Here is a 25,247-nt window from a genome sequence, read left to right on the forward strand (position 1 = left end):
TCAAGTTACGGTAAATGTAATAAATACACATCCTTACATACAAATAAAACAAATGTGTGATGTTTTATTTTATAAAAGTCTCTTATATCTTTATTATCTCTTCAAAAAAAAAAAAATAGTATGAACATGACTGAGCTATTCAGTGAAAAGATGTGCGATTCTGTCCTGCCATTGTGTTTTAACTATAACCAGTACAGTATGTGGTACAGCAGAGCAGCGGTCAGGGACAGGGCCTGGTAAGGTGTGGTTGCTGATGAAGGCTGCGATGTTACGACTCTGCCGTTAAGTTCCTGAGCTCCTCTGAAGTTGCTGGTGATCAGAGACTGGGCTGTTGTGTTGATGTACATGGTGGTGCTGAAGAGGTTGATCTAATGACAAAGAGAATAAATCAGTGCATGTTCGTTACACTTAAAGCTACACTATGTAAGTTTTGGGGATTTGGAGACCTCTCTGGTGAAAATGTGTAATTGCATGCAACGTGCAGAAGAACATTTTGGACCCCTTCCCCCCTGAAGTTTGCTTCTTTGGTTTTAGCACTGAACCTATGAGGGTAATTTGGCTAACAAGTCATGGACGCTTATACACTACCAATTAGCATAAAATGCAAGTTTTCGTGAAAATGAAAAAAAAAATTAAGACAAAAATCAGGCTTTGAGAGGGCTCTTACTGCTGTTTATAGCTATGCAACGTACATATATATATATATATATATATATATATATATATATATATATATATATATAGATAGTATGTCTATCGGAGATTACTTAACAGAGATTCCACTGATTTTTCTAAATTTCTGCATAATTAAATGGTTAAGCTGTAAACAGACTCATTCAGAGTGGTTTGGTGTGAAACGCTCTGTTCTAGAGAAACGTACTGAGTCAGAACTGTTCACAGTGGTGGTGATAGGAACCCGACGTCCACCTCTAAAAGCTCCCTCACAAAGTTACTACATGAAATGGTTATAAATGGTTTTATGAGACGTTTGAGAAGGTTTTGGCCTAATTTTTTTTTTTTAATTCATTCATGGGGGAGGGATACATGCAGGGTGTTCTGAGGCAAAATAGTTCCCACAGAAAACTTACTTTTTCATTATATAACATCAACAATCCATATAAAACTCAGAAGACTCCTGTAGATTCACTGGTGGTTCTGGATAGTAAATAAAATGTCTATATTTGTGTTGTAGTCATGGCGACCCCTGGTTCCTATCACCACCACTGTAAAGACATCTGAACCATTTCACACCAAACCTCTCTGAATCACTCTGTTTACACCTCAAACACTGAATTATGCAGTATTTTTGAAAAAATCAATGAAACTTGACATATTTTGAGGCAAGCATCATGTTGGTGGTATGTTTGCTTCCATTACTTGTAGCTACATTAGCCTCGTAGCTCCAGTGCAAAACTAAAGATATCAAACAAAAACTGTATTTATTGCTAAACTATCGCTTTAAAGCTCTGATCTCTGATTGTTTCTCGTCTGTAGGTCGTCCAGACAGACCTACCAGATCTTGGCTGACTTTGATGGGGTCTTTGAACACAGTCCACACCACGGCTTCGTCGCAGGACGGCGTGGTCAGCGAGCCGAGGTAGCGATAATATTTAGTCCTGTCCACTCCTTCTAGCAGACTGTCCATCGAGATCTGGTCCATAATGTCCACCACGTCACCTGGAAAGAAAACAAGAGGTGTTGATCAGCAAATGTCTCCTTGTTTTGTTGTGACTAAAGTGGTACAAAAAAGGTGGTGCTTCAAGGGTTCTTTAGTAAAGAAAATGGTTCTATTTAGAACCATGAACACACAAAGAACCCTTTGCATGATTAAATGGTACTTTGCATTATGAAAGCGTTCTTCAGATTGATGGGGAATGTGCTGAAAGCACCCAAAAGGATTCTTCTGTTGTTACGGTGTCAAGCTTGTAACAATAGAAGAACCTTTTTGGGTGCTATAAGGAACCCTTTTCAAAAAGGTTCTATGTAGAACCGTCTGTAGCACATTTATGCGTGTTTTCCATCAAGCTGAAGAACCTATTCATGATGAGCCCTTTTCCCTGAAGACAACGAGAAAATTGACTAATTAGATTAATTAATTAATGGAGTTGGTCCCCCTTTGCAGCTCTAACAGCTTCCGCTCTTCTGGGAAGCTTCTACAAGATGTTGGAGAGTCTGTGGGAATTTTTGTCCATTCATCCAGAAGAGCATTTGTGAGGTCAGACACTGATGTTGGACGAGGGTCTGGCTCACAATCTCCGTTCTAGTTCATCCCAAAGGTGTCTGATGGGGTTGAGGTCAGGGCTCTGAGGGTCAGTCAAGTTCTTCAACATCAAACTCACCCAGTCAGGCCTTTATGGAGCTGCTTTGTGCACTGGGGCTCAGTCATGCTGGAACAGAAGAGGGTCTTCCAACCCCAGATCATTATCCCTCCTCTACCAAACTTTACAGCTGGCACAGTGCAGTCAGGCAGGTAACATTCTCCTGGCATTCACCAAACCCAGACTCGTCCATCAGATGAGTGATTGGTCACTCCACAAAATACATTTCCACTGCTCCAGAGTCCAGTGGCGGTGCTTTACACCACTCCATCTGACACACTGCATTGTGCTTGGTGATGTAAGGCTTGTGTGCAGCTGCTCGGCTATGGAAACCCTGCCATGAAGCTCCTGGCGCAGTTTTTGTGCTGATGTTGAGGCCAGAGGAGGTTTGAACTCTGCAGTTATTGATCAGCAGCGCGTTGGTGACGTTTATGCTCTATGCTCTTCAGCACTCGGCGACCCGCTCTGGGTGAGTTTGGTGTGGAAGAACTTTACGTGGTCTGACACTTCGTGGCTGAGTTGCTGTGATTCCTAAATGCTTCCACTTTTCAGTAATACCACTCACAGATGAGCGTAGGGAGGAAATCCTATTACAGCACCACGCTCGAATTCAGTGAGCTCTTCAGAACGACCCATTCTTTCACTGATGTGTGTAAAGTCAGGCTGCATGGCTAGGTGCTTGATTTTATACCCCTGTAGCAATCAGACTGAATGAAACACCTGAATTCAGTGATTAAGAGGTGCGTCCCAATACTTTTATCCCTATAGTGTAGTTCTTAATTGCAATTTGGAGAGTAACTTAAGCCCTATTGAAGCTGGATTAGTGTTACATGAGGATGTGCTGTAATTTGAGTGACCACTTTAAATGTAAGGTTAAACGGAAAAATTCAAACAAGAAGCTGGCGAATAAGAAGCCAACTTCAGCTTTGTAGAAACACTCCTCCCTTTATTTTCTTTTTTGTGACCTGAATACAAGGCTAACCACTAAAGCGGGGTTCAATTTGACCCAGTTCCTTAATCCTCAAGTTCATGACGAGAGTCCTGTTGGGCAGCATTTGGTAAGTTGAACCAACTGTACTGGCCTAATGCTAGTCTATTTGCTGTTTAGCTGTACAACATGTTGTTATTGTTTGGAAGTGTGGTGCTTGTTGCATAATACTAATGTAAACATCCCCGCAATCCAGGCTGTTTTGAGGTAATTAGGGGAAATTACAGAGATAATTTATCCTGTTTGAATCAAATCACATTACCAGACCTCCTCTGGTGAAACTAATCCAGCTCCAATAGGGCTTCAGAAGTAGTGAGTAGTGAGATTACTGTTTGATGCAGTTTATGTAAAGGGAAGAGTACAGTACAGTCACCGTTATGCTGAACGGCCACTCAGAAAGTCATCTAAATTAGGCGTGCACAAACTTTTTGGTTAGGCCAAATCAAATCATCCTCCGAGGCCTGCAGCGTTAATGAATCACTTTGGTTTTGGTCGCATTTTGGACCCAATTAACTGGTTTTTATCTAGACATGAATTTGAACCTCCCTGGGGTCAGACTAGTGACCACAAAACAGGAATGCAGCAAGATTTCTGGAACTTTACCCAGCTGTCTACTACCACCACCATGTTTCTCCTGCTGAAGCAAAACTGGCCACTTTTTAATATTTTATTTTATTTATTTATTTATTTATTTTTTACTATATTTAATTTTGCTGGGTACACACCTGCTTGGCAAATGTATCAGTGCATATGCAATTCTACTTAACAAAAAAACTGGTACAGTTCATAAAGCTACATGACACCTAGAAAAGCTTGTCATGACAACTGATATAACCCTAGACAAATGTTTATTAATGCTAGAAAGTAAAGTAGCCTTTATGACAGATGATGCCTAATCGAATAAGCATTAATAAACATTTATGTAGGTCTATGTTAGTTGTCATGACGAGCTTATGTAGGTGTCATGTAGCCTTATGAACTGTACCCTACAGTAAAGTGTTACCAAAAACTGGAGCTGTACCTTTGTTAGGAACACTGGACAAGAATGAGGTGAGGTTCTTCCAGCTCTCCGGCTTGCCGCTGTCACTAGTTGCCTAAGAATAAACAATAAAATGTAATAAATATATACACAGATATTTTATCATTTTTATGCTAATAATTCAAACAATCAAATAAGAATGTACAGCATCTTTCACTAGAATTTTTCATGCAGGCAGTTAATTGCAAAAAGAAAAAATGTAGGTATCCATTACACGTATCATGCCATATCACAGAACCTCTATAATGCAACAACAATGCAACACGTGCCCAGAGGCCAAAACCAGCACTGTTGTTACATTCACTTTATTTTATTTCTCTATGAAGGCACACTAACAGGTTTTGGAGTAGCTGGCCTACTTACAGCTGCACTAATTTCCATGTGATTCAGTGGATGAGATGTAAATTTATCATGGCGGTTTGATGTAAAAAGTTTCACTGTAGAGAAAAAAAGACTCAAATTTCTTTACAGTGGTAGTGATAGACATCTAAAGAGTTGAATGCCTCTAAAAGCTCACTCATGGAAAGTTATTACATGAAATGGTTATGAATATGCAGCCTGATGTCTGAGGCATTACTTTATAATTATTATAAAATACAATTTTTGTAACTAGGACTAGTCACAGTCAGAGGGAGGTCTCAGAATGAATGGATGGTGATTAGGACCAATCACAGTCAGGGAGAGGTCGCAGAATGAATGAGATGGTGAATAGGACCAATCACAGTCAGAGGGAGGTCTCAGAACACACACCACAGTGATTAGAACCAATCACAGTCAGAGGGAGGTCTCAGAATGAAAGACATGATGATTAGGACCAATCACAGTCAGAGGGAGGTCTCAGAATGAAAGACATGGTGATTAGGACCAATCACAGTCAGAGGGAGGTCTCAGAATGAAAGACATGGTGATTAGGACCAATCACAGTCAGAGGGAGGTCTCAGAATGAACAACATGGTGATTAGGACCAATCACAGTCAGGGGGAGGTCTCAGAATGAACAACATGGTGATTAGAACCAATCACAGTCAGAGGGAGGTCTCAGAATGAAAGACGTGGTGATTAGGACCAATCACAGTCAGAGGGAGGTCTCAGAATGAACAACATGGTGATTAGAACCAATCACAGTCAGGGGGAGGTCTCAAAACACACAACACAGTGATTAGAACCAATCACAGTCAGAGGGAGGTCTCAGAATGAAAGACATGGTGATTAGGACCAATCACAGTCAGGGGGAGGTCTCAGAATGAACAACATGGTGATTAGGACCAATCACAGTCAGAGGGAGGTCTCAGAATGAACAACATGGTGATTAGGACCAATCACAGTCAGGGGGAGGTCTCAGAATGAACAACATGGTGATTAGGACCAATCACAGTCAGAGGGAGGTCTCAGAATGAAAGACGTGGTGATTAGGACCAATCACAGTCAGGGGGAGGTCTCAGAATGAAAGACGTGGTGATTAGGACCAATCACAGTCAGGGGGAGGTCTCAGAATGAACAACATGGTGATTAGACCATCACAGTCAGGGGAGGTCTCAGAATGAAAGACGTGGTGATTAGGACCAATCACAGTCAGGGGGAGGTCTCAGAATGAACAACATGGTGATTAGGACCAATCACAGTCAGGGGGAGGTCTCAAAACACACAACACAGTGATTAGGACCAATCACAGTCAGAGGGAGGTCTCAGAATGAAAGACATGGTGATTAGGACCAATCACAGTCAGGGGGAGGTCTCAGAATGAACAACATGGTGATTAGGACCAATCACAGTCAGGGGGAGGTCTCAGAATGAACAACATGGTGATTAGAACCAATCACAGTCAGAGGGAGGTCTCAGAATGAAAGACGTGGTGATTAGGACCAATCACAGTCAGGGGGAGGTCTCAGAATACACAACACAGTGATTAGAACCAATCACAGTCAGGGGGAGGTCTCAGAATGAACAACATGGTGATTAGAACCAATCACAGTCAGGGGGAGGTCTCAAAACACACAACACAGTGATTAGGACCAATCACAGTCAGGGGGAGGTCTCAGAACATACACCACAGTGATTAGAACCAATCACAGTCAGAGGGAGGTCTCAGAATGAAAGACATGGTGATTAGGACCAATCACAGTCAGGGGGAGTCTCAAATGATAAGGTGATGACGACCAATCACAGGACTCCCTCGGTATATTAGAGCTAACGCTAAGCTAATGTTTTTCAATATCAGAAAACCAACAAAGTCTTACTTCAATGAAGAAGCCAAGAACAGCCAATCCTGTTGGGTCCTCGAGAGCGACGGTCGTGTTGGGAAGAGTGGACTTCATGTTTACTATGTGCAGCTGAGAGAGAGAAAGAGAGAGAGAGTTAGTTTATGAAGTTAGTCGATCTTCTAAATCTCAGTAGCGTTTTTACAGCAGTGTTTCTTTCACCTCCATTGGATATCGTTTGCCGTTCACTGTGTGCTCTGATCCAGCTGAAGAGCTGCCGTTGCCCCAGTGGAGGTGGAACTGTGTGCTCTTGTAGTGGCCTTGAAGACCCCCTCCTGACACACTCATCTTACTGTCATCCAGGGACACCTTCACTGCAGAGGCAAAGACACAGCTGAAATTATTGTCTGACATTAAGAGGACAGTCGCCTCTAACTCAGGGGCCTCAAACTAAAATGACCTGGTCTTCTCCAAGTATGAATTTTAACTTCATACCATAAACGCTCATTTATGTGCATCTTAGCAGAGAATGTGTAGCGAGAAGAAATGCCACTGAATGATATCTTCTGGGTTTGTCAGACACTAGAGGGCGCTCCCGAGTGAGTTCGAAATGAATGGAGCTTTGTGCAAAATCATAGTTTGTAGTAATTTTTATATAGAAAAAAATGCATTAATTAAATATTAAATTAAATATTCAGCACTGCCGTTTTGAGTGCTTTTATACTCTAGTTATCGAGTGTACTTTTTTTTTTAAGTGGAATATTTTTTTTCAGCTGTTTAGCTCCGTTTACACCCATTGAGGACTCACTCACAGGCGCCCTCTGGTGTTTTTGCAGTCCTCTTTTTGATTGGGGAGAAACAGGAAGTAGCCAGGCCCCCCTAAAACCAGCTCTGATCTTAGTCAGTGTTTGTTAGTAACACAAACCACAACAAGTACTAGTAGTAGTGGTAGTAGTAGTAGTAATAATAAATAAATAACTAGCTAAATAAATAAATAATAATAATAATTATTATTGTTAGTAGTGGAAGTAATTATAATAATAATAATACATAATAATTATTGTCAATACTATTATTATTAGTTGTAGTAGTGTTAATGTAATGTAATGTTTAATAAATAGGTGTTCAATTAAAGCAAGTAAAGTTATAAACTTAGAATTTTATGGGACTCTTATTATGATAGCACTGAATGTGATCACTTATTATGATCCTTCTGAATGTGAGTGGTACTCTGAGTAAAATGTTGGCAAAGCAGTGAATTCTGCATTCTTGTTTAATAATTCTGTTCATGTCTTAATTCTGATTGGCTGTATCTGCCGCTATGTCCTGAATGAATCAGCCTAAAATAGAATAATGAGTTTTAGTCAGTGTGCTGCATTCGTGCTGCATCGGGTTTGAGTTTGAATGGTTCCTCTTGCACACAGCACTGTTTCTGCTTTTAAAATCATAATCATCAGTCTGAGCTGATTCAATAGAGCTTATATTAGGTAACCAGGCACAGTGATATTTTTTATAATTTTTAACCACATGAAAATGGCACAAGTGATCTGTGGGCCGATCATCAATAGCAGAAACCCTCACCTGACTTTCCATCTGCATTTTCCATTTGCACGAGTGCAGAGCTGTCATTAAACCCGGAAAAACTGAATGCGGTCAGGCTGGAATCTGCCTGGACATCAGCAGTCACAATGTTGATGGGAGACTGACGGGTGCCGTTGCATTGGTGGGCTACTGTATGTGGCCATGTGGTGTCATCTGTGAAAAGAAGTAGATCAGACAGGAGAACAAACCCAGTAGCCTGTTTGTATTAAGCCCACACAGCTACTAACTTAGAGCAGTTTACATTGATTGCACTGATTACAGTCACTGACCACTTTCACATGTGCAGTCAGTACAACTGAGAACAAAACATGTTAACATTGTTTATGGAAAATTAAACACTTACTGCAGGACGGCAGGTGATAACACCAAGCTGAAAAAGATCATAGCTGAGTTCACACAAGAGAAAACTTAATATCATCTTAACTTTAAATAATGAACAAAATAACTGGAGGCAAATTATTATAAACAATATTGAAAATAGCAAATATTGAACGTGACTCACCCACAGTGGAGCCCTCACTGAGAACAGTGGGAAGCAGACAGGCAGCAAGAAGTGTGACTAGCTGGGCTTTCATCTGTAAAATTAATACACAATATTAAAATATGACTAGCTGGGCCTTCATCTGTAAAATTAATACACAATATTAAAATATGACTAGCTGGGCTTTCATCTGTAAAATTAATAGAAAAATTTAAAATATTACTTGCTGTTCGTTCATCTATAAATTAATACAAAAACTTAAAAATATGACTGGCTGGGGGTTCATTTATAAAAATAACAAAAATGTAAAATATGACTAGTTGGACTTTGTAAAATTAAAAATAGGGCTGGCTAGACTTTCATCTGTAAAAATAATTTTAAAAAGTTAAAAATATGACGCTGGGCTTTTATCAGTAAAAAATGAGACAAAATTCAAATATGAGCTTTTATATATAAAAATAAGATAAAATGTTAAATTATAACTAGCACAACTTTTATCAAAAATACTCACAAAATTAAAAATGACTAGCTGAGCTTTTACTTGTAAGAATAAGATACAATTTTAAACTATAACTAGCTGTTTTTTATAAAAAACAGAAAATTATTTCTGGATTTTTATCTGAAAAAAGGCAAAAGTTTTAACTATACATAAAAATGAAACAAAATTAAAAAAATAACTAGTTGGGCTTTTGTCTGAAAACAAATGAGACAATAATCAAAACATGGCGAGCTGGACTTTTATCTGAAGGAATAAGTCAGAATTAAAAAACATGATTAGCTGGAATTTTATTCGAAAAAAAAAGACAAAATTAAAAATGAGTAGCTGGACAGAAAAAGTCAGTTTGACATCTGTATGATTAAATTCAGGTTTGGAGATTTTATTTAGGTTTTAAGTTGCTGATAATAACAGTGTAACTCTATGAAGTGGGTTCCAGATAGTGAGCTTACCTTGGTGTAGAGATGTTCTCCACTCTGTAGTCTAGCAGATCACTATTAATGACACTCGTTCTCTGCTTTAATACACTGAGGCTGGGGGCGTGTCACTGACACTGCAGGCCTGAGGAATTTTCTCATTATCAGATCACAGTCACAAGCTGCACCCACCCACATCATTCCACGTGCGCTCACTGCGAGGAGACATTCTCCACCTTATAGTAAAATTAATTTAGCCTGATTTCAGTAATGCAGCTTCTTTAATGTCCTTCTTTAATATGTAGCTACCTACTGTAAGACCAGGGATTTAGTCCAGTCCTGGGTCAGTCTGCATTTTTGTTGAGTTCCAGCAATAAACACACCTCAGTGAGGTAATTAATAGTGCGTTAAGTCGTTTCTTGTCAACTCATAAAAGTGTGAAAAGTATCATGAGACTAAATTGTAGACACCAGTTGAATGCATTCAAGGTAGATGTACGTTATTGTGGAAAAAGTCAGAGAACACCTTTTTATTTAATTTCCATCCAGAACAGCTGGAAAATTCATTTTTCAATGTCAGGAAAAAAGCAGAAAACATTCAACAGGAAAATCCACAGAAGCCTCAATGACTACATATGACACCAGCTGTGTGAGTCAGTGTGTCACTCTTTAGCTTCATTCTTTATCTTCATTCTTCCATTCTTTTCAGGAGTCTCACTTTCAGTTCCTCAAAGAATCTGCAGACACGCATCCAAAGTTCAGTCTTAGAAGATGATGAAAGCTGTAAGTGCTGTTTTTATGATGGGGCAGTTGTGGTGGTCTACCAGGTCTTTCAGGATTGTCAGGAGTCTTTGGTTTCCTTTGATGTTCCCCTTCATTAAGGAGGTTGACTGTTTTACATCTAATCTCCTCAGAAATATCTCCTGAAAATCAATAACTAACATACTTTTCTGCCATTTTGACTGGAAATTAAATTAATGAAGGGTGGTCTTTATAATCGATTGTGAAGAAATTGTGGTGTCATTTATGATATTTAGTAATGTGAGTCAGAACCAGCTGGAGCAGCTTATCTGTCCACCATGAAACTTTTGTTAAACAGGCTAATGTTTACAGACTGTGTTTACTAGTACAACTAAATGTGTTGACTTATGCAATGCTGTTGCCTCCAAGAAGGAACTTGTACAAGATACCTGCAAGAACAGAATACACAGCCTGAGCACTTAAGCTTTTCACCAACACTTTGCAGACATTTAAACTGCATTTTTTAAATGCATACAGAGTAAATATTTGAAATGCCAGACAGGTCGGAGTTCCCAGAGTTAGCCTGCAAGGATGTGGCCCACCAAAATATTCCCTTAGTGCGCACCACCCTCCCACCCAATGTGAGAACAAACATGTTGTTTTTTTTAATGACTTTTTATTTATTAATTTATTATTCTTTCTCCAGAAACTTCCAAAGACGTTGGGCCTGTATTTGAAAAGCAAATAAAAAAACAGAAAGAAGCCATTTTGAATCCGCTTTGACTTGTACAGGAAACAAAAACAGTACAAAGACAAAGAAATGTTCAAAAATACCTTAGACAGTTTACGCAATCATGCTTGAACATCCAAGGAAAAAAAAAGGATTTTTTTGGAAAAAGAAAGAATGGTTGGTGAATGAGGTGTAATGTTCCTCATCAACAAATTGCAAGCATTTTAGGTGTTTCATTCTCTGTGCAGAATATCTTCAAAAGATTCAGGTATTCAGAAAACATCTCTATGCATGAAAGGCAAGGTTGAAACCCACACCTGAACGCTTGTGACCATCGATCAGATGACTAACTGTTGTCAAACGCCGCTCGTCACTGCAATCAAAAATGTAAGACTGTGTTAGGCACAGTGGAAGCCATATGTCACCACATCCAGAAACACTGCTGACTTCTCTGGGCTCAAGCTCATCTAAAATGGACTGGTGCACAGTGGAAACGTGGTCTGATGATTCAACCAGGGACACAGGAAGTGGGGGTGCTGAGCACACCTTAAATTCAGGATGGCAACTGTTAAAAATAATATTAATAACACGTCCTGAACTTTTAATTAATTTGAGCGTAGTAAAGACCCATTTTTGCTTGAGTGGAGTGTGCATTTTTATATTTTCAAAATCTGCAGTATCACTGTAATAAGTGTCTGCTGTGTTTTCATTACAGTGAGCCAAGAACTGGGTGCTTTGGGGGCTCAAACACACTGGTTGAGGTGCAAAGAGAATCTTAGCTAGTGGCCTAATATTGTTTTGAGAGCAGAGTGATGATGTGCAGCAGTGGTTTGGTGTGCCATCGACATCTTCCGCCTCATTATTGCACTATATGACATGTTCTGTTTGACAGATCATTTTGCATGATGTCATTGGACATACACGCTGCTTAAAATGTCAGCACCCCCTAACTGAATATTTAAAAATAAAAACAGAATAAAAATGTCCAGCATATCTGGAGTCAACCTTACAGATTGTTTATGGAAATAATGCATGTTGGATGATGTAAAACAGTCAAATTTGGGACCTTGGGCCAAAGTGCTGCAGAGATTAGCATTTACCCTCATCTAACACTCTGAATTCAATTGACAAAGTCCTTGCTAATTAGCTGATGAGCTAAATTAGGTGTGTTTAATGATACTGAAGTCTGCAGTGTTTTGGCCCGCAAGGACTGGAGCCTGACACATATGATGTAAAGGACCATCCAGATTGTTACCAGTGTAAAGTTCAAAAGTCAGCATCTGTCATGGTGTGGGATGTCGATAAGATGCCCCCAGTTTCCAATAAGAAGTCTCCAGCTATTAGCTAATAGACCTAGTTTGTTTACGTTTTAACTTGACCTGCAGACTTCACCTTTCCTGTGTAGAGATCCTGAAGGCTTTGTGATGTGATGCGATAGTCCAGTCAATTTAAAGTTTATTTATATAGCACTTTTTACAGTAGTCATTGTCACCAAACAGCTTTACAGAAAAATCCAGGTCCAGGCCCCCCATGAGCATCGCCAATGGTAACAGTGGCAAGGAAAGTCTCCCTAAGAGCAACAGGAAGAAACCTTAAGAGGAACTAAGACTCAAAAGAAGAACCCATCCTCCTCTGGTCGTCACCGGAGGAGGACTGATATATGTGAATGTTTACCTGCTCTTAGGATAAGGTGTTGTTTTGCAACATGACCTAGTTATTTGATCGCAGCCATGTTCTACAGGAGACTTCATCAAGGATAGTTTCTCTGCGGTGGCTGATGTGCATGAAGTGGCAGCACAGATATCTGTTTCTGCTCAAGTTTCAGTGATTGTTAGGAAAACAGAAGAACTGCCAAGAATGAAAGTCCATACTACAGAAATACACCTATCGTTCTCAATGTAACAATAGATGTGATATAGACCCAACATTCAATCTAGTTAAACCGTGTATAGCATGCAACCAAAGTGGGTATACTCATTTTCAGTATTAGTAAATGTGAATTTTTGAACTGTTTCCGTTCAATACAACTTCATCTGTTTTTGTTTAAAGAAGATAAATGATGAAAACAAATTAATACAAAAACACAGAACTGTTTGACGAATTAAACTGTAATGAATGAATTCATTAAAAGGAACTGCAACAAAAGTCAGTACATGCTTCACTACTGGGATTTCATTTGTTTTCTAATATTTTTTATGTCCACCTTTGTTGTTCAAACCTTCTTTGAATACATGAAACCAACGTATCGCAAGCTCGTGGAGAGATAGTCAGCCATTCTTCATAAAGATTCTTTTAAGTTCTCGTTTGCTCTACTTTCCATGTTAAGATTCTCCAAAGATGTTCGATAGAATTGCAGTACTGTGGTCTGATGAGTTAACCTTTCAGATCGTTTACGGAAGTAATGGATATTGTCTTCTCTGGGCCAAGAAAGAAAAGGACTATCCAGATTGTTACCAGCATAAAGTTCAAAAGCCAGGGTCTGTCATGGGATTGGGGTATTAGTAGGTAGTAGGTAACTAATAGTTCTGTAGAATTCAGGTCAGGTGGCCAGGTGATGGTTTTCACTTTACCTTGCGTGCTTTTCGCAGTGTGTTTAGGATCATTGTCATGTTTAAAAATTACTTTCCTGCCAAGTGTCTCGAGAGCAGAATAATCTTTTCCTTCAGTATTGTGGTGAATCTGTATAGGTCACCCTCCTACACCTGCTGAACTCATGCAGCACCATATCACCACACTACCTCCATCATGCTTCACAGTTGGCACTGTGCAGTCATTGTGATAGGCTTGGCCAAGTTTACAGCAAACATGCTGAACCCCATCTGATCCAAAGAAGCTAATTATAGTTTCATCTAACGAGAGAATATCAGGCTTCTTTTGCAAAGCTGTTGTTAGTGACGATTTTGTTCTAGAGGTTGGCTTCATGCAATATCCAGTGCACTGTCTGAGTGCTCACTGAGAATAAGTTTCTGAAGATAAAGATAAAGCCCTTGTACCCTTTTCCATCCTTGTGAAGTTTTACTATATGGTTTTCTGACAGTTCCTCACCACGTGGAGCCGTGATGGGGAATAAAACACAAGAATCCATAAATATTTTGTTCAAAGGGTGTAACTGGGCTTAAACAATGAAATGGAAATTGCTTCACAGGTGCACTCACTGTTGGTTCACAAACTTTTTACAGTGAAGTCATTTCAGGCATGTCAGTCTAACCTGAAATGTAATTATTTTTAATCAAACAATGTTCAGTTAAACCTTCTTTATTTAGAACAGGTTTGTCCTTTTGGCCCACATCCCACCACAACATAACACTTAGGCCCCTAAGGACGAAATGTTTTGCCATTTCTGATCCAGAGTGACCGTGATATGGACACAGCAACTGAAATTTTCCCAGCGAGCATTACCTGCAGTTCTGATTCGGCCTGTGATTTGATAGAATGCCTCCAGTGCTGTTTGTCTGACTGGTTTTAAAAAAATGTTCTCAGCTTTAGATGTTCTACACCTTAATATCATTTATCTGTAATGTGATGCATTGTCTGTTCATTGTGTAAGTGAAACCAAATATCTCGAATGCCTATGCCTACCAGATACCTTTCCCAGGAGCTATTACTGATCATGTTTGCTGGCATGATTTACTGTCTGTTTAATTTCCTTTTCACTTATTGCTGTTCGTCTCACCTCACCTTCATTATTCATCTGTCATCACACTTTCGAACACACTCAAACTCACAGCTGATCTTCTCACTGTTCAGCCCTCGTTATTCAGCTCTGCTCACCTGAATTGAGGTCATGTCACTTAAAGAGTAACTACACCCTAAGACCTTTTTTTTCATTAACAGCTGAAATGCACTGCTCTGTAATAATAAAATACACCAGTCATGCTTAAAATCTGAACACATCTTTCCAAACTGTAAAAATATAATTTTTATTGTGGTTAGTTCCGCCTCTGCAGCGCCCCCTCTGGTTCAACTCTGCTATAGGTGCGAATGATGTGTCTTCATACCAACGTACGAAGACACGTCACAGTATGCAAATCACCCAAACAACGTAACCGCCCCCTGATGACGCTCTACTCGTGCAGGAACCCAAAGCGAGGAGGTAACCACACTCACACACTAAGCTACATACCCCCAGCGCCACCTCACAAGGCTGCAATATGCCAGCTGTCTGTACCAACTGTAAATAACCCAATTAATCTGAGCTTAGTTTGTAATAAAGATGTTATGATTAGCACAATTATTGATAATGTTCAATATACACCGATCAGGCATAACATCATGTTTCTACGCTCATTGTCCATTTTATCAGCTCCATTTACTATATAGGTGCACTTTGTAGTTCTACAGTTACAGACTGTAGTCCATCTGTTTCTCTGCATACTTTGTTAGCCCCCTTTTACCCTGTTCTTCAGTGGTCAGGACCCCCATGGACCCTCACAGAGCAGGTCCTATTGGGCTGGTGGGTCATTCTCAGCACTGCAGTAACACTGATGTGGTGGTGGTGTGTTAGTGTGTGTTGTGCTGGTCTGAGTGGATCAGACACAGCAGTGCTGCTGGAGTTTTTAAACACCTCAGTGTCACTGCTGGACTGAGAATAGTCCACCAGCCAAAAACATCCAGCCAACAGCGTCCTGTGGGCAGCGTCCTGTGACCACTGATGAAGGACTAGAGGATGACCAACACAAATTGTGCAGCAGCAGATGAGCTATCGTCTCTGACTTTACATCTACAAGGTGGACTGACAAGGTAGGAGTGTCTAATAGAGTGGACAGTGAATGGACACAGTGTTTAAAAACTCCAGCAGCACTGCTGTGTCTGATCCACTCAGACCAGCACAACACACACTAACACACCACCACCACATCAGTGTCACTGCAGTGCTGAGAATGGTCCACCACCCTAATAGTACCTGCTCTGTGAGGGTCCATGGGGGTCCTGACCACTGAAGAACAGGGTAAAAGGGGGCTAACAAAGTATGCAGAGAAACAGATGGACTACAGTCTGTAACTGTAGAACTACAAGGTGCTCCTATATAATAAGTGGAGCTGATAAAATGGACAATGAGCGTAGAAACAAGGAGGTGGTCATAATGTTATGCCTGATCAGTGTATGATTAGGTAGCCTGAAGGAGTCTCCATAAAGCTGCCGGTGTTGCATCCGATTCACGTTTCCCTTCACAACTCAAACCTTCGGGCGTGCAATTCACTAAACAGACATCAATGGCAAGCAACACTGGAACTACAGAAAGCAAAACAGTTCAGGAAAGGTTAACGTTAAACGTCATTGTTACCGACTGTGTCAACCTTTCGTCTGTACAGCCTTTCTCGAACATTTTTCTTGCTTTCTGTAGTTCCAGTTTTGCTTGCCGTTGATGTCTGTTCAGTGAGTGGCGTCCAAGGCTACTATTTATGAAGGGGAGTGTGAATTTGAGGTGGAACTCTTCGGCGGTTTGAGTCAGCGGCTTATCTGGTTAAAGCTCAAGACACACGGCCTGATCAGAAACACCTTCCCTCGTCGAAGATGGGGATGGTAGTAGAGAAAAGCCATCAGCCCTGTAAGACCTCTCAGATGCAAAAGTGCCATTTGATTCTGTCACCCTCCATATTTTCTGGTAGTTAACTTTAGTTATAAAAACACAGCAGCCCAGCCCACCCAGTTTCCCCCCAGCCCCACCTCCAAACCCGTAGATCACTGCAGTGCCCCTCCCAACGTGCCCAACGGGTTCAGTAGTTGAGCCAGGGGTGGAGATGAAAATTGTGAGATGTATGTACTCTTTAAACTACTTAACCAAGTCCCATAAATTGTCAGATATTTCATATATATATGCTGCCTTTTAAGCCAGTTATACACCAATTTCACAATTTTAAAACTGAAAACTGAAAAATGTCAAACTACAAAGTTCATATTTGTTCACAAAGTTCAAAGTTCATTCAAATCCTAGTCCTGATGCCCAAATTTTGTTCGCTCACTTTTTCATGTAACTGACAAGTCTTGTGGATCATAGTTGGAATGTCTTAGTGCAGCGTTTTACTGAAACCCAGACATTTCTTTTGTTTGCTGTACAGTGATGGATTTCTGGTTATGCTTTTCCATTTTCTCAGTGGAAAAGCACTAAGTTGTGAAATAAGTGGTCATGCTAGTTTTGCAGTGGGAATATAATGCAGGGAAAGACAATGAGAGAACCTTAAAACAGTAGGTTTACTGAACAGACACTATTGTCTGGTGTGAGACAAAACAAATGAGCCAGTCAAAATGTTGCAGGGCTTATTATGACACTTATTTTAAACAAAGAAGTTAGTGTGGAGTGGGTCACCTTTCAGGCTGGCAAGCAGAGGGGAATTCACACACAAACTGAAAATCGAACAGACCACAAACTTTACAGTCAATGGTTTAGAGCAGTGCAATGTTTGTGGTGGGCCGAGGGTCAAAAAGACAAAACGGCATACAAATAAAGCAGGTAGGCTTCGAACTGAGTTTTTAAAACTGTATTTTAGAGCATTACATTATATTACTGCCAAAATACCTCAGAAAAAAACACAACGAGGGAAGATAAGAATTTGTTATATACAGTCAGAGACCACCCTTCATTTATTTAATTTCCCATCTAAGGGAGATGTTTCTGAGGACGTTAGACGTAAGATTGTATACGTGCATAAGAAGTAGAAAGTCAAAGGAAGGTTTCCTAAACTAGAGTTCCAAAAAACTGAAGTACAGAGAAAATGGGATGGAAAGAAGTCAAAGAAGCTACTGGTGTGGGAGCTTTTTGATAATTAATAATAAAGATTTTTCAAAAGTAACAGATGAATTGAATCGTGATTATTCTCATATAAGTATTATGTGGTGGATGAGCAGTTTGGCTGTGTGTTTTCTTTGAGGTGTTGGCTGTGATTAGATGGGACACACAGCTGGAGTCTGTTTATATAATGAGAACATTGGGATTCGTTTTGGGAAAAGTATTGAAGAAATAAATTAAAAACACATAAATCCGAATGTAATAGATGACAGCGGCCTTGGTTTGAAAATGAGGGTGGTAAAAATAGCTGTGATTTGTGGAGATAATTGTATGCAAATCAGAAGTTTGAAATACAAGCATGGATGTTTGTGGGTTGGTCAGTTGTGCCGGGGCCAACTCAAGATTAACGCTTGATGCTGAAAGCCTTACTCATCAATAAATTTGAAGAATTGTGCCTTTGAATTTGAAGAATTCTCCTGCCGATCCTGGTGTTTTAGAGATATAGAGAGCAAAGCTGCGGAGATATTTTTTTCCTCGACACCGGTGTTCTCTGAACTGTGGACTGACCACCCCAGAGTCCAGACCTCACTAAACGCGATGATGTTAAGAAACAGAAAGTGCAACCAACGTCTAAGACTGAACTTTGGAGGTGCAAATTTCTTCGAAAAACTGCAAGCGAACAGGGCCGGTCAGCCCTGTACGCTTACTACACACGTTGCGCATGGCCGCGCAAATGACGCGAGAGCCTCACCCCCCCCTCGTGTCAAAGCTGCTTTTGTCTGATGAGAGGAGGAAGCAGAACTATCCATCTGGTCACAGAAAAGAAAACAAAAACACAATGTGAGTGAATTGCAGCAACAGCAAACAGGTAAACTACTGTTCAGGGTAACTAACATTTAACGAAAGCTGCTGTGCTGGCTGGGCAGCGCGTCTCTCTCTAGTCTGTGAGAATGAAAAACAACTATTTGTAACGTCTGATGAACAGCAACAGGCAAGGGTGTTTACAAACAAACAAGCTGAGAAAAGATAACTGTGTCGCACGTAAACGTGTTCATATGCACGTGAACGAAATGAAGCTCACGCTTTGCAGCAGCGGCCTCTGCGGAGTCTGGTCCAGACAGTATACGGACGTGATGGCTCACTCCTCATAGGAGCTCATCATTGCAAACAATGCAGTGGTTATCTAGACTCTCAGTCAATATTTAGTTACAACTCTGACCAATGCAGAACAGAAAGCAATGGATTCACATTGACTATTGATTCAATATTGAATTTAAATGTTGATTGACTGGGCATACTGGGCAATATGGATGCACATCTCTCCATAAATAATAACCAATTTTAATTATTCAGCTAACCAGAGTATAAACAGTATTTTATATGTGAAAGTTTATGAAAGGAAATCTGGGGGGGTGGGGGTGGGGGGGTTTTGAGTGGGCCTGATTCAACTGATAAAATTAATAATAGTGTTATCTATGCTTTTTCAGGTGTTGTGCTGAAGTTTGTCAGCATTTATGTTTTTAATGTTAATATTCACTTTTCTTTAAGATTCTATAGAAAATATTCCATTCAATTAATATTGTTTGTTTATACCTCATTCTGTACAGATCTACATATTCTTAGGTGGATCAAACTGGTTTAAAGGAGGGAGGATTGTTGTAGGTGTGACTCTGTGGGAGTTGCAGATGGTTTAAGTGATTCATGGGTCAGATAGGAGGGGCCCCTTTGCAGAATTTTGCTTGGGGGCCCAGGGAGGTCAGGGGTGGTTCTCCATGTGATTAAGCTGAAAGGAATGGAAGCTATAATTAAAGGCAAAAAATGTGATGTAATGTTAGAAATGAGTAATGTATTGTCCAGTTTGACTAGAATTTAAATAAATGTAGTATGTAGTACATCCCAACTGGCCACTATTAACACCGCCTCCTTGTTTCTACACTCACTGTCCATTTTATCAGCTCCACTGACCATATAGGTGCACTTTGTAGTTCTACAGTTACAGACTGTAGTCCATCTGTTTCTCTGCATACTTTGTTAGCCCCCTTTTACCCTGTTCTTCAGTGGTCAGGACCCCCATGGACCCTCACAGAGCAGGTACTATTTGGGTGGTGGATCATTCTCAGCACTGCAGTAACACTGACATGGTGGTGGTGTGTTAGTGTGTGTTGCGCTGGTACGAGTGGATCAGACACAGTGTATTCCCTAAGTGTTACTCCTTTGTTGCTCCAATAGTTTGTGATCATATTCCTTCTTACTAAACCTCATAATACTTTTCATTTATATTTAATTTATATTTATATATATCTTATATTTATTTTCTGTTTCTTTTTTTCTGTTTTCTTTTTACATGCATGACTTGTCAGCATATTTTAGCCATCTTGTAAGTTTTCTTGATGTTCAATCTTTTCATACAGCACAGTTGATGTGGACATGTTAAGATCATCATTTGCATAAACGTCACTCTAGTTTTGTTTCCTTAAGTCCACCTTGAGGGCAGCAATGGCTTCTGGTGTTCTTTGTCAAATCAGTTTACAAGTGTTTGACCTATTTTTGTTTTTTAAATGGAAAAAATCCTTAGAAATTGGTGTTTTTTATATCATTGAACTAAATAAATCTCACGCTTTGCAGCAGCAGCAACCTCTCTGTGGAGTCTGTTCTGTACAGATCTACTTAGAGCAAGAGGTGGAGCAAACTGATTTAAAGGAAGCAGGATTGTAGTGGGAGCTCTGGGGTGTCAGGTGTGACTGTCAGCTGGCAGTTGCAAATGATTTACATGACTCACAGGTCAGATAGGAGGGGCCCCTCAGGGAGGTCAGGAGTGGCTGTGCAAGCGAGTCACCTGAAAGAAATAGAAGCTGTAATTAAAGGCTAAGAGTGGACACTTTAAATGTGATGTTATATTCCGTTGTCTGTATCAACTTCTCTTAAATGTTTTCTGCTTGTTCCTTATGTTAGAAATGAATAACCTAATGACCAGTTTGACTGAAATTTAAATAAATGAAGGGTGCTGCCTGGCTTTTACACTATATATACTATCTGGTGGACACTGTATGCACTATATTGGGACACCATTCGCTGTATTGGGACACCTACACATAAGACCTACAGGAGCTTTTATGAATCCCATTCTAAATCCGTAGGCATTAATATGGAGTTGGACCCCCGTTGCAGATATAACAGCTTCCACTCTTCCCTGAAAAACAGCCCCGTATCATCATCCCTCCTCCACCAAACTTTACAGCTGGCACAGTGCAGTCAGGCAGGTAACGTTCTCCTGGCATTCGCCAAACCCAGACTCGTCCATCAGACTGACAGAGAAGCTGATTCATCACTCCACAGAATACGTTTCCAGCTAACAGGGAAAGTTCCCTCGACTTCAGCTAACATTACCCACAAATTCAAATAAAGTTTTAAGGAAAACGTTTTAATCTACTGTTCAAAGAACATTTTAGGGATGTTTACCATTTCAGAACATCAGAGGATGTTTTGAGGAAGTTGTCAGGGCTATAGATTATAATACATAATAACGAAGGAAGAACATTTTCAACGCAACATTTGGAACATGTTTTATAGATATCATTGAGGCCTGAGATGACAGAATGTGTTTTTATAAAACGTTACTGTAATGTGTTAACAAAGGTAGAATGTTTTGCCTTTGGAATTTACTAGTGATTATCCTCTTTTTGGGTGCATTTTTAGATGTAATTGAATGTGTGTTTGTGCATGTATATTTAATCGTTTAATCCATCTGAGATCTCATCTCGTTTTCGAATTAAGTCAAAAGTTCAGTGGAGAAAACCTTTGAAGATGAATGGCACAAGATGAAGATGAGTTCATGCTTCCTGTTGACATTGTCAGTGTAGGCCTGGTCATGGAGGTACAGGGGTAATGGAAGACCTGCATGATTTGCCAAATGCCTTTTTCACACTTATTGGACTTATGTATGCTGTCATTGTCTGTGTTTACATGCAAAGATTTTTGCCTGATCGAATTCATTACATTTACATTTACATCATTCAGCAGAGGCTCTTATCCAGAGCGACTTACAAAAAGTGCTTTGTCTATCCAGAGAAAGTATCTTCGCTAGCTACCAATAGGTTAGAGAGAAAGCCAGTCCTGAGCTCAGATACTGCTAGAATCAGAAAGTCATTATTGACACCTAGAGAAAAAGGAACAGAGTTAAACACAGAGCAGTGCAATACAATACAATACAATACATAAGTGCTGTACAATACATTACAATCAATACTTAACTCAGTGCTCATTTAAGTGCTGTATAAACAGGTGTGTCTTCAGTCTGTGTTTGAAGACAGAGAGAGACTCTGCTGTACGGACAGCCAGTGGGAGTTCGTTCCACCACCTGGACTCCAGCACAGAGAACAGTCTTGATGCTTCCCTTCCACGCGCCTTGAAGGATGGCGGGTCAAGCCGAGCTGTACTCGAAGCTCGAAGGGCTCGTGGTACAGTTCGAGATTTCACCATTGCCATCAAGTAGGGAGGGGCTGGTCCATTTTTGGCTTTGTAAGCAAGCATAAGGGTTTTAAATCTGATGCGTGCAGCTACAGGAAGGGAGCGCAGCAGTGGGGTGACGTGGCTGAGAATTCATTCCGATTATAGATTCAGACTGAGGTGTTTATTCTCACTCTACTCAACAATCTGATGGAGAATCTCCATTTACATGCTCACTACAAGTAATCAGATCCATTATTACGCACAGGCATAGAGTCCCGCTTAGTGTAGATGTTACCATGCCAACCAGCATCACGTGAGTCCAGTCAGAGTGAGATGAGCAGCAGTGAGCAGTGCTTGTGTTTTTAATTGCTTTAAAATGATGTCAGACTCAGGAAAACATCCTTCACATGTCCTTATTAAAGAAGGCCGAGAGGAAGACGTCACGTTCTGAGACACATAAGCTGGACGTCCGTCCCACCGCCGTCTTTTAAAGATCAGAGCATAAACCTCGTCTCCTCTGCAGACCAGTTTCTGTTCCGCCATGTTGAACGGTATAAACTTTCACTATGACGTGACGAACATGATCAGAACGGACTTAAACTGTCTGATAGGGAATGTAATCAGATACAGGTGTTTACACGGATATTATTCTTCTATTTAACGGATTATTTACAGGATTACCCACCTCGATCAGTCGGATAGAAACTGTTTTCCGAATGGCCTCAGTCAGACTATTAAGACTGAAGTGTTTACATGGACGTGTTCTATTCTTACTGAGCTATTAGTCGGATTATTATTGGAATATTAGGCTGCATGTAAACATGGCTAATGTCTTAGGTGGTTCTCGTCCAAATCTGTCGTTTATTATATATAGTAGTTCATGCAAAAAGCTTCTGCACAAAATCCGAACCACAGAAGTCCACAGCCATCAACCTCCCCCCAAGGAAATATTCCACAGTATTAGCAGAACCAGGTTATTGATTCAGATCTTTCAGTTCTCTTGTCATAACTACCTTGGCTTCTTCAGGTGTTCCAAAATGGACATGGGAGTAGAAACCAGGAGGTGAAGTGACTGCTTGGTGTGTATATGCTTTGTGTTCAGCATAAACTAGGTTTGTTTCCTCATTGAGGGGGTTTGTGTAACTTTCTAGTGGGTCAAGTTGAACATTTCACAGGCCAACTTTGGGCATCCCTGGCTTAAAGTCTATATGCAGTATGAACTGAAGAAAAGAATGCACAATATGGTTCAAATCCTCTGTCTAGCCTTAATCGGGTTCATATGTAAGTGCCAGACATTAACTCACAGATGTGTCATACATAAACAAAGCACACTGTATCGAACGAATGGTGGAAAAAGTGGATGTAATAAGCCAACGTCATGTGGTTTCTTACATAATGAGAGTTACAACCACCCCTAAAGTGTCACAAGACGTTTGTCTCATCATAGCGGCAACACCTGCATTTGAGCCACGTTACAGAAGAATTTCTGTCGTATCTCTGTCACTCTGTCAACGACAGCTTTATCTGCTGATCAAGCGCGTACGCCGTGCATGAGAGTTAGCCTCTCAATAGATCAGCTCCTAGATAAGGCTGCAGAGCTTCTCAGCAGTGCCGATTGGTTCAGGTTTCACACACCCTCCCTGCACTTACACGGCTGATTCAAAGGAGCAGCTGTCATTCAAGGCTGTGAGGTGACCTATAGGAGGAAACTGTGCAGTGTGATCGCTCCTCATGTGAGGAAAAGCACATTCCTGGTGTTAGAAACTGAATGTCACCTGCACATCATGTGGTCTAGCAGTTGTCCTATAGGATGCCAGACATTTTTTTTGGCCTCAGATAGGGGCCCCTGTACTGATGATGGAATTATATCATAGAGTTACATAAAGGGTCAGTAAAGTGAAAGTTCAGTGAAAAGTCCACTTTATTTTAATATCCTACATTTTTCTTGTGTTTTATTTCATTTTTTTTTACCTATGAGAACTTTTTTTAAACCTCAAATCACTGTGCCTTTAAGACTGATATATGCAAATGAGCTCTGACCTGATTGGCTGCCCTTTATTGTACTTCATTCAAAAAACATTGTGGTCTGAAACACATAGCTTCAACATGAAAGAGCCGTCGGCCGAACAGAAATATGAACGTACATCGTCTACAAGTTGAAGAATATTAAAATCCTTGATTTCGTCAAGCATGTATTTGGCTTCAGTGTCGCTCCAAAAGTGTTTTGCTGCGTTTCGCGGGTGCTGTGTTAAATGCTGTTTGCTTATTTCCGGTACCGCTGTCTGTTCTACACATGCGCAGACTGAGAGAAACGAAAGAAATCAGAGTAAGAGTTCACATGCACTGAGAAATCTGATTACTGAGCTAAAGTCCAGCCTCTTTATCAGATTTCTTACTCGGATTTCTAGACTTTACTTCAATCTAAGAAATCAGAGTGTGCTGTTTACACGACCATTTGAATAATCAGATAACTGCAGAAATCAGGTTATGATCGGATTATTAAGTGCATGTAAATGCAGTCAGTGTTTACCAGCAGTTCCTCTAGCAGTAGTAGTTGTAGTAATTCTGTAAATTCTTACAGTGTTCAGTAAATATTTTAACACTCAGTTAAACGGAGTAAGCCTACATTTGACAGTAGAACTATATGGGACTCTTATTATGAAATCATTGACGTTTTTGTTGAACGCAGGTGAAGGTATAATGAGTGAAGTGTTGACAAAACAAAAAGTTAATTCTGTGTTCTCAGTGAGTTTAATAATTCCAATAATTTCTTAATTCTGTTGCTACTGTGTTCTGAATGAATCCACAAAGGCAGGTTTAACTATCTATCAGTCTAAATTGCAGTACTAGCTGAGTCAGTTGTAGCTAAACTACAGTCAGTGTGCAGCCTTCATGCTGCGTCAGGTGTTCTTTTGAATGGTTCCTCTTGCGTGCAGTGATCTAAATGAGAACCTTTTCATGTAGCAAGGCGAATTTGATTTCTAATGCCCATCTTTTGCTTTCTGTACATGTCGGTCTCAGATGCAGATGCAGAGGAGTCAGTGGTGAGGTCATTCTCACTGTG

The 25,247-nt window shown here is 40.3% G+C and overlaps 1 protein-coding gene across 1 annotated transcript; it reads right to left on the reverse strand.

The window, feature by feature from the left end:
* On the reverse strand, positions 1-9,611 carry LOC118808902 (carbonic anhydrase 4-like). Its single transcript, XM_036571784.1, has 9 exons — positions 9,574-9,611; positions 8,647-8,719; positions 8,488-8,514; positions 8,124-8,297; positions 6,765-6,916; positions 6,582-6,674; positions 4,328-4,400; positions 1,514-1,677; positions 1-368 (listed from the first exon to the last, which is right to left on the reverse strand). The coding sequence occupies exons 2-9, from the start codon at positions 8,717-8,719 to the stop codon at positions 183-185; spliced, it is 942 nt and encodes a 313-aa protein (XP_036427677.1). The 5' UTR covers positions 9,574-9,611; the 3' UTR covers positions 1-182.
* Between the last annotated feature and the right edge of the window lie 15,636 nt (positions 9,612-25,247).

Source organism: Colossoma macropomum, unplaced genomic scaffold, assembly GCF_904425465.1.
Source record: "Colossoma macropomum unplaced genomic scaffold, Colossoma_macropomum, whole genome shotgun sequence".
Lineage (NCBI taxonomy): Eukaryota > Metazoa > Chordata > Actinopteri > Characiformes > Serrasalmidae > Colossoma > Colossoma macropomum.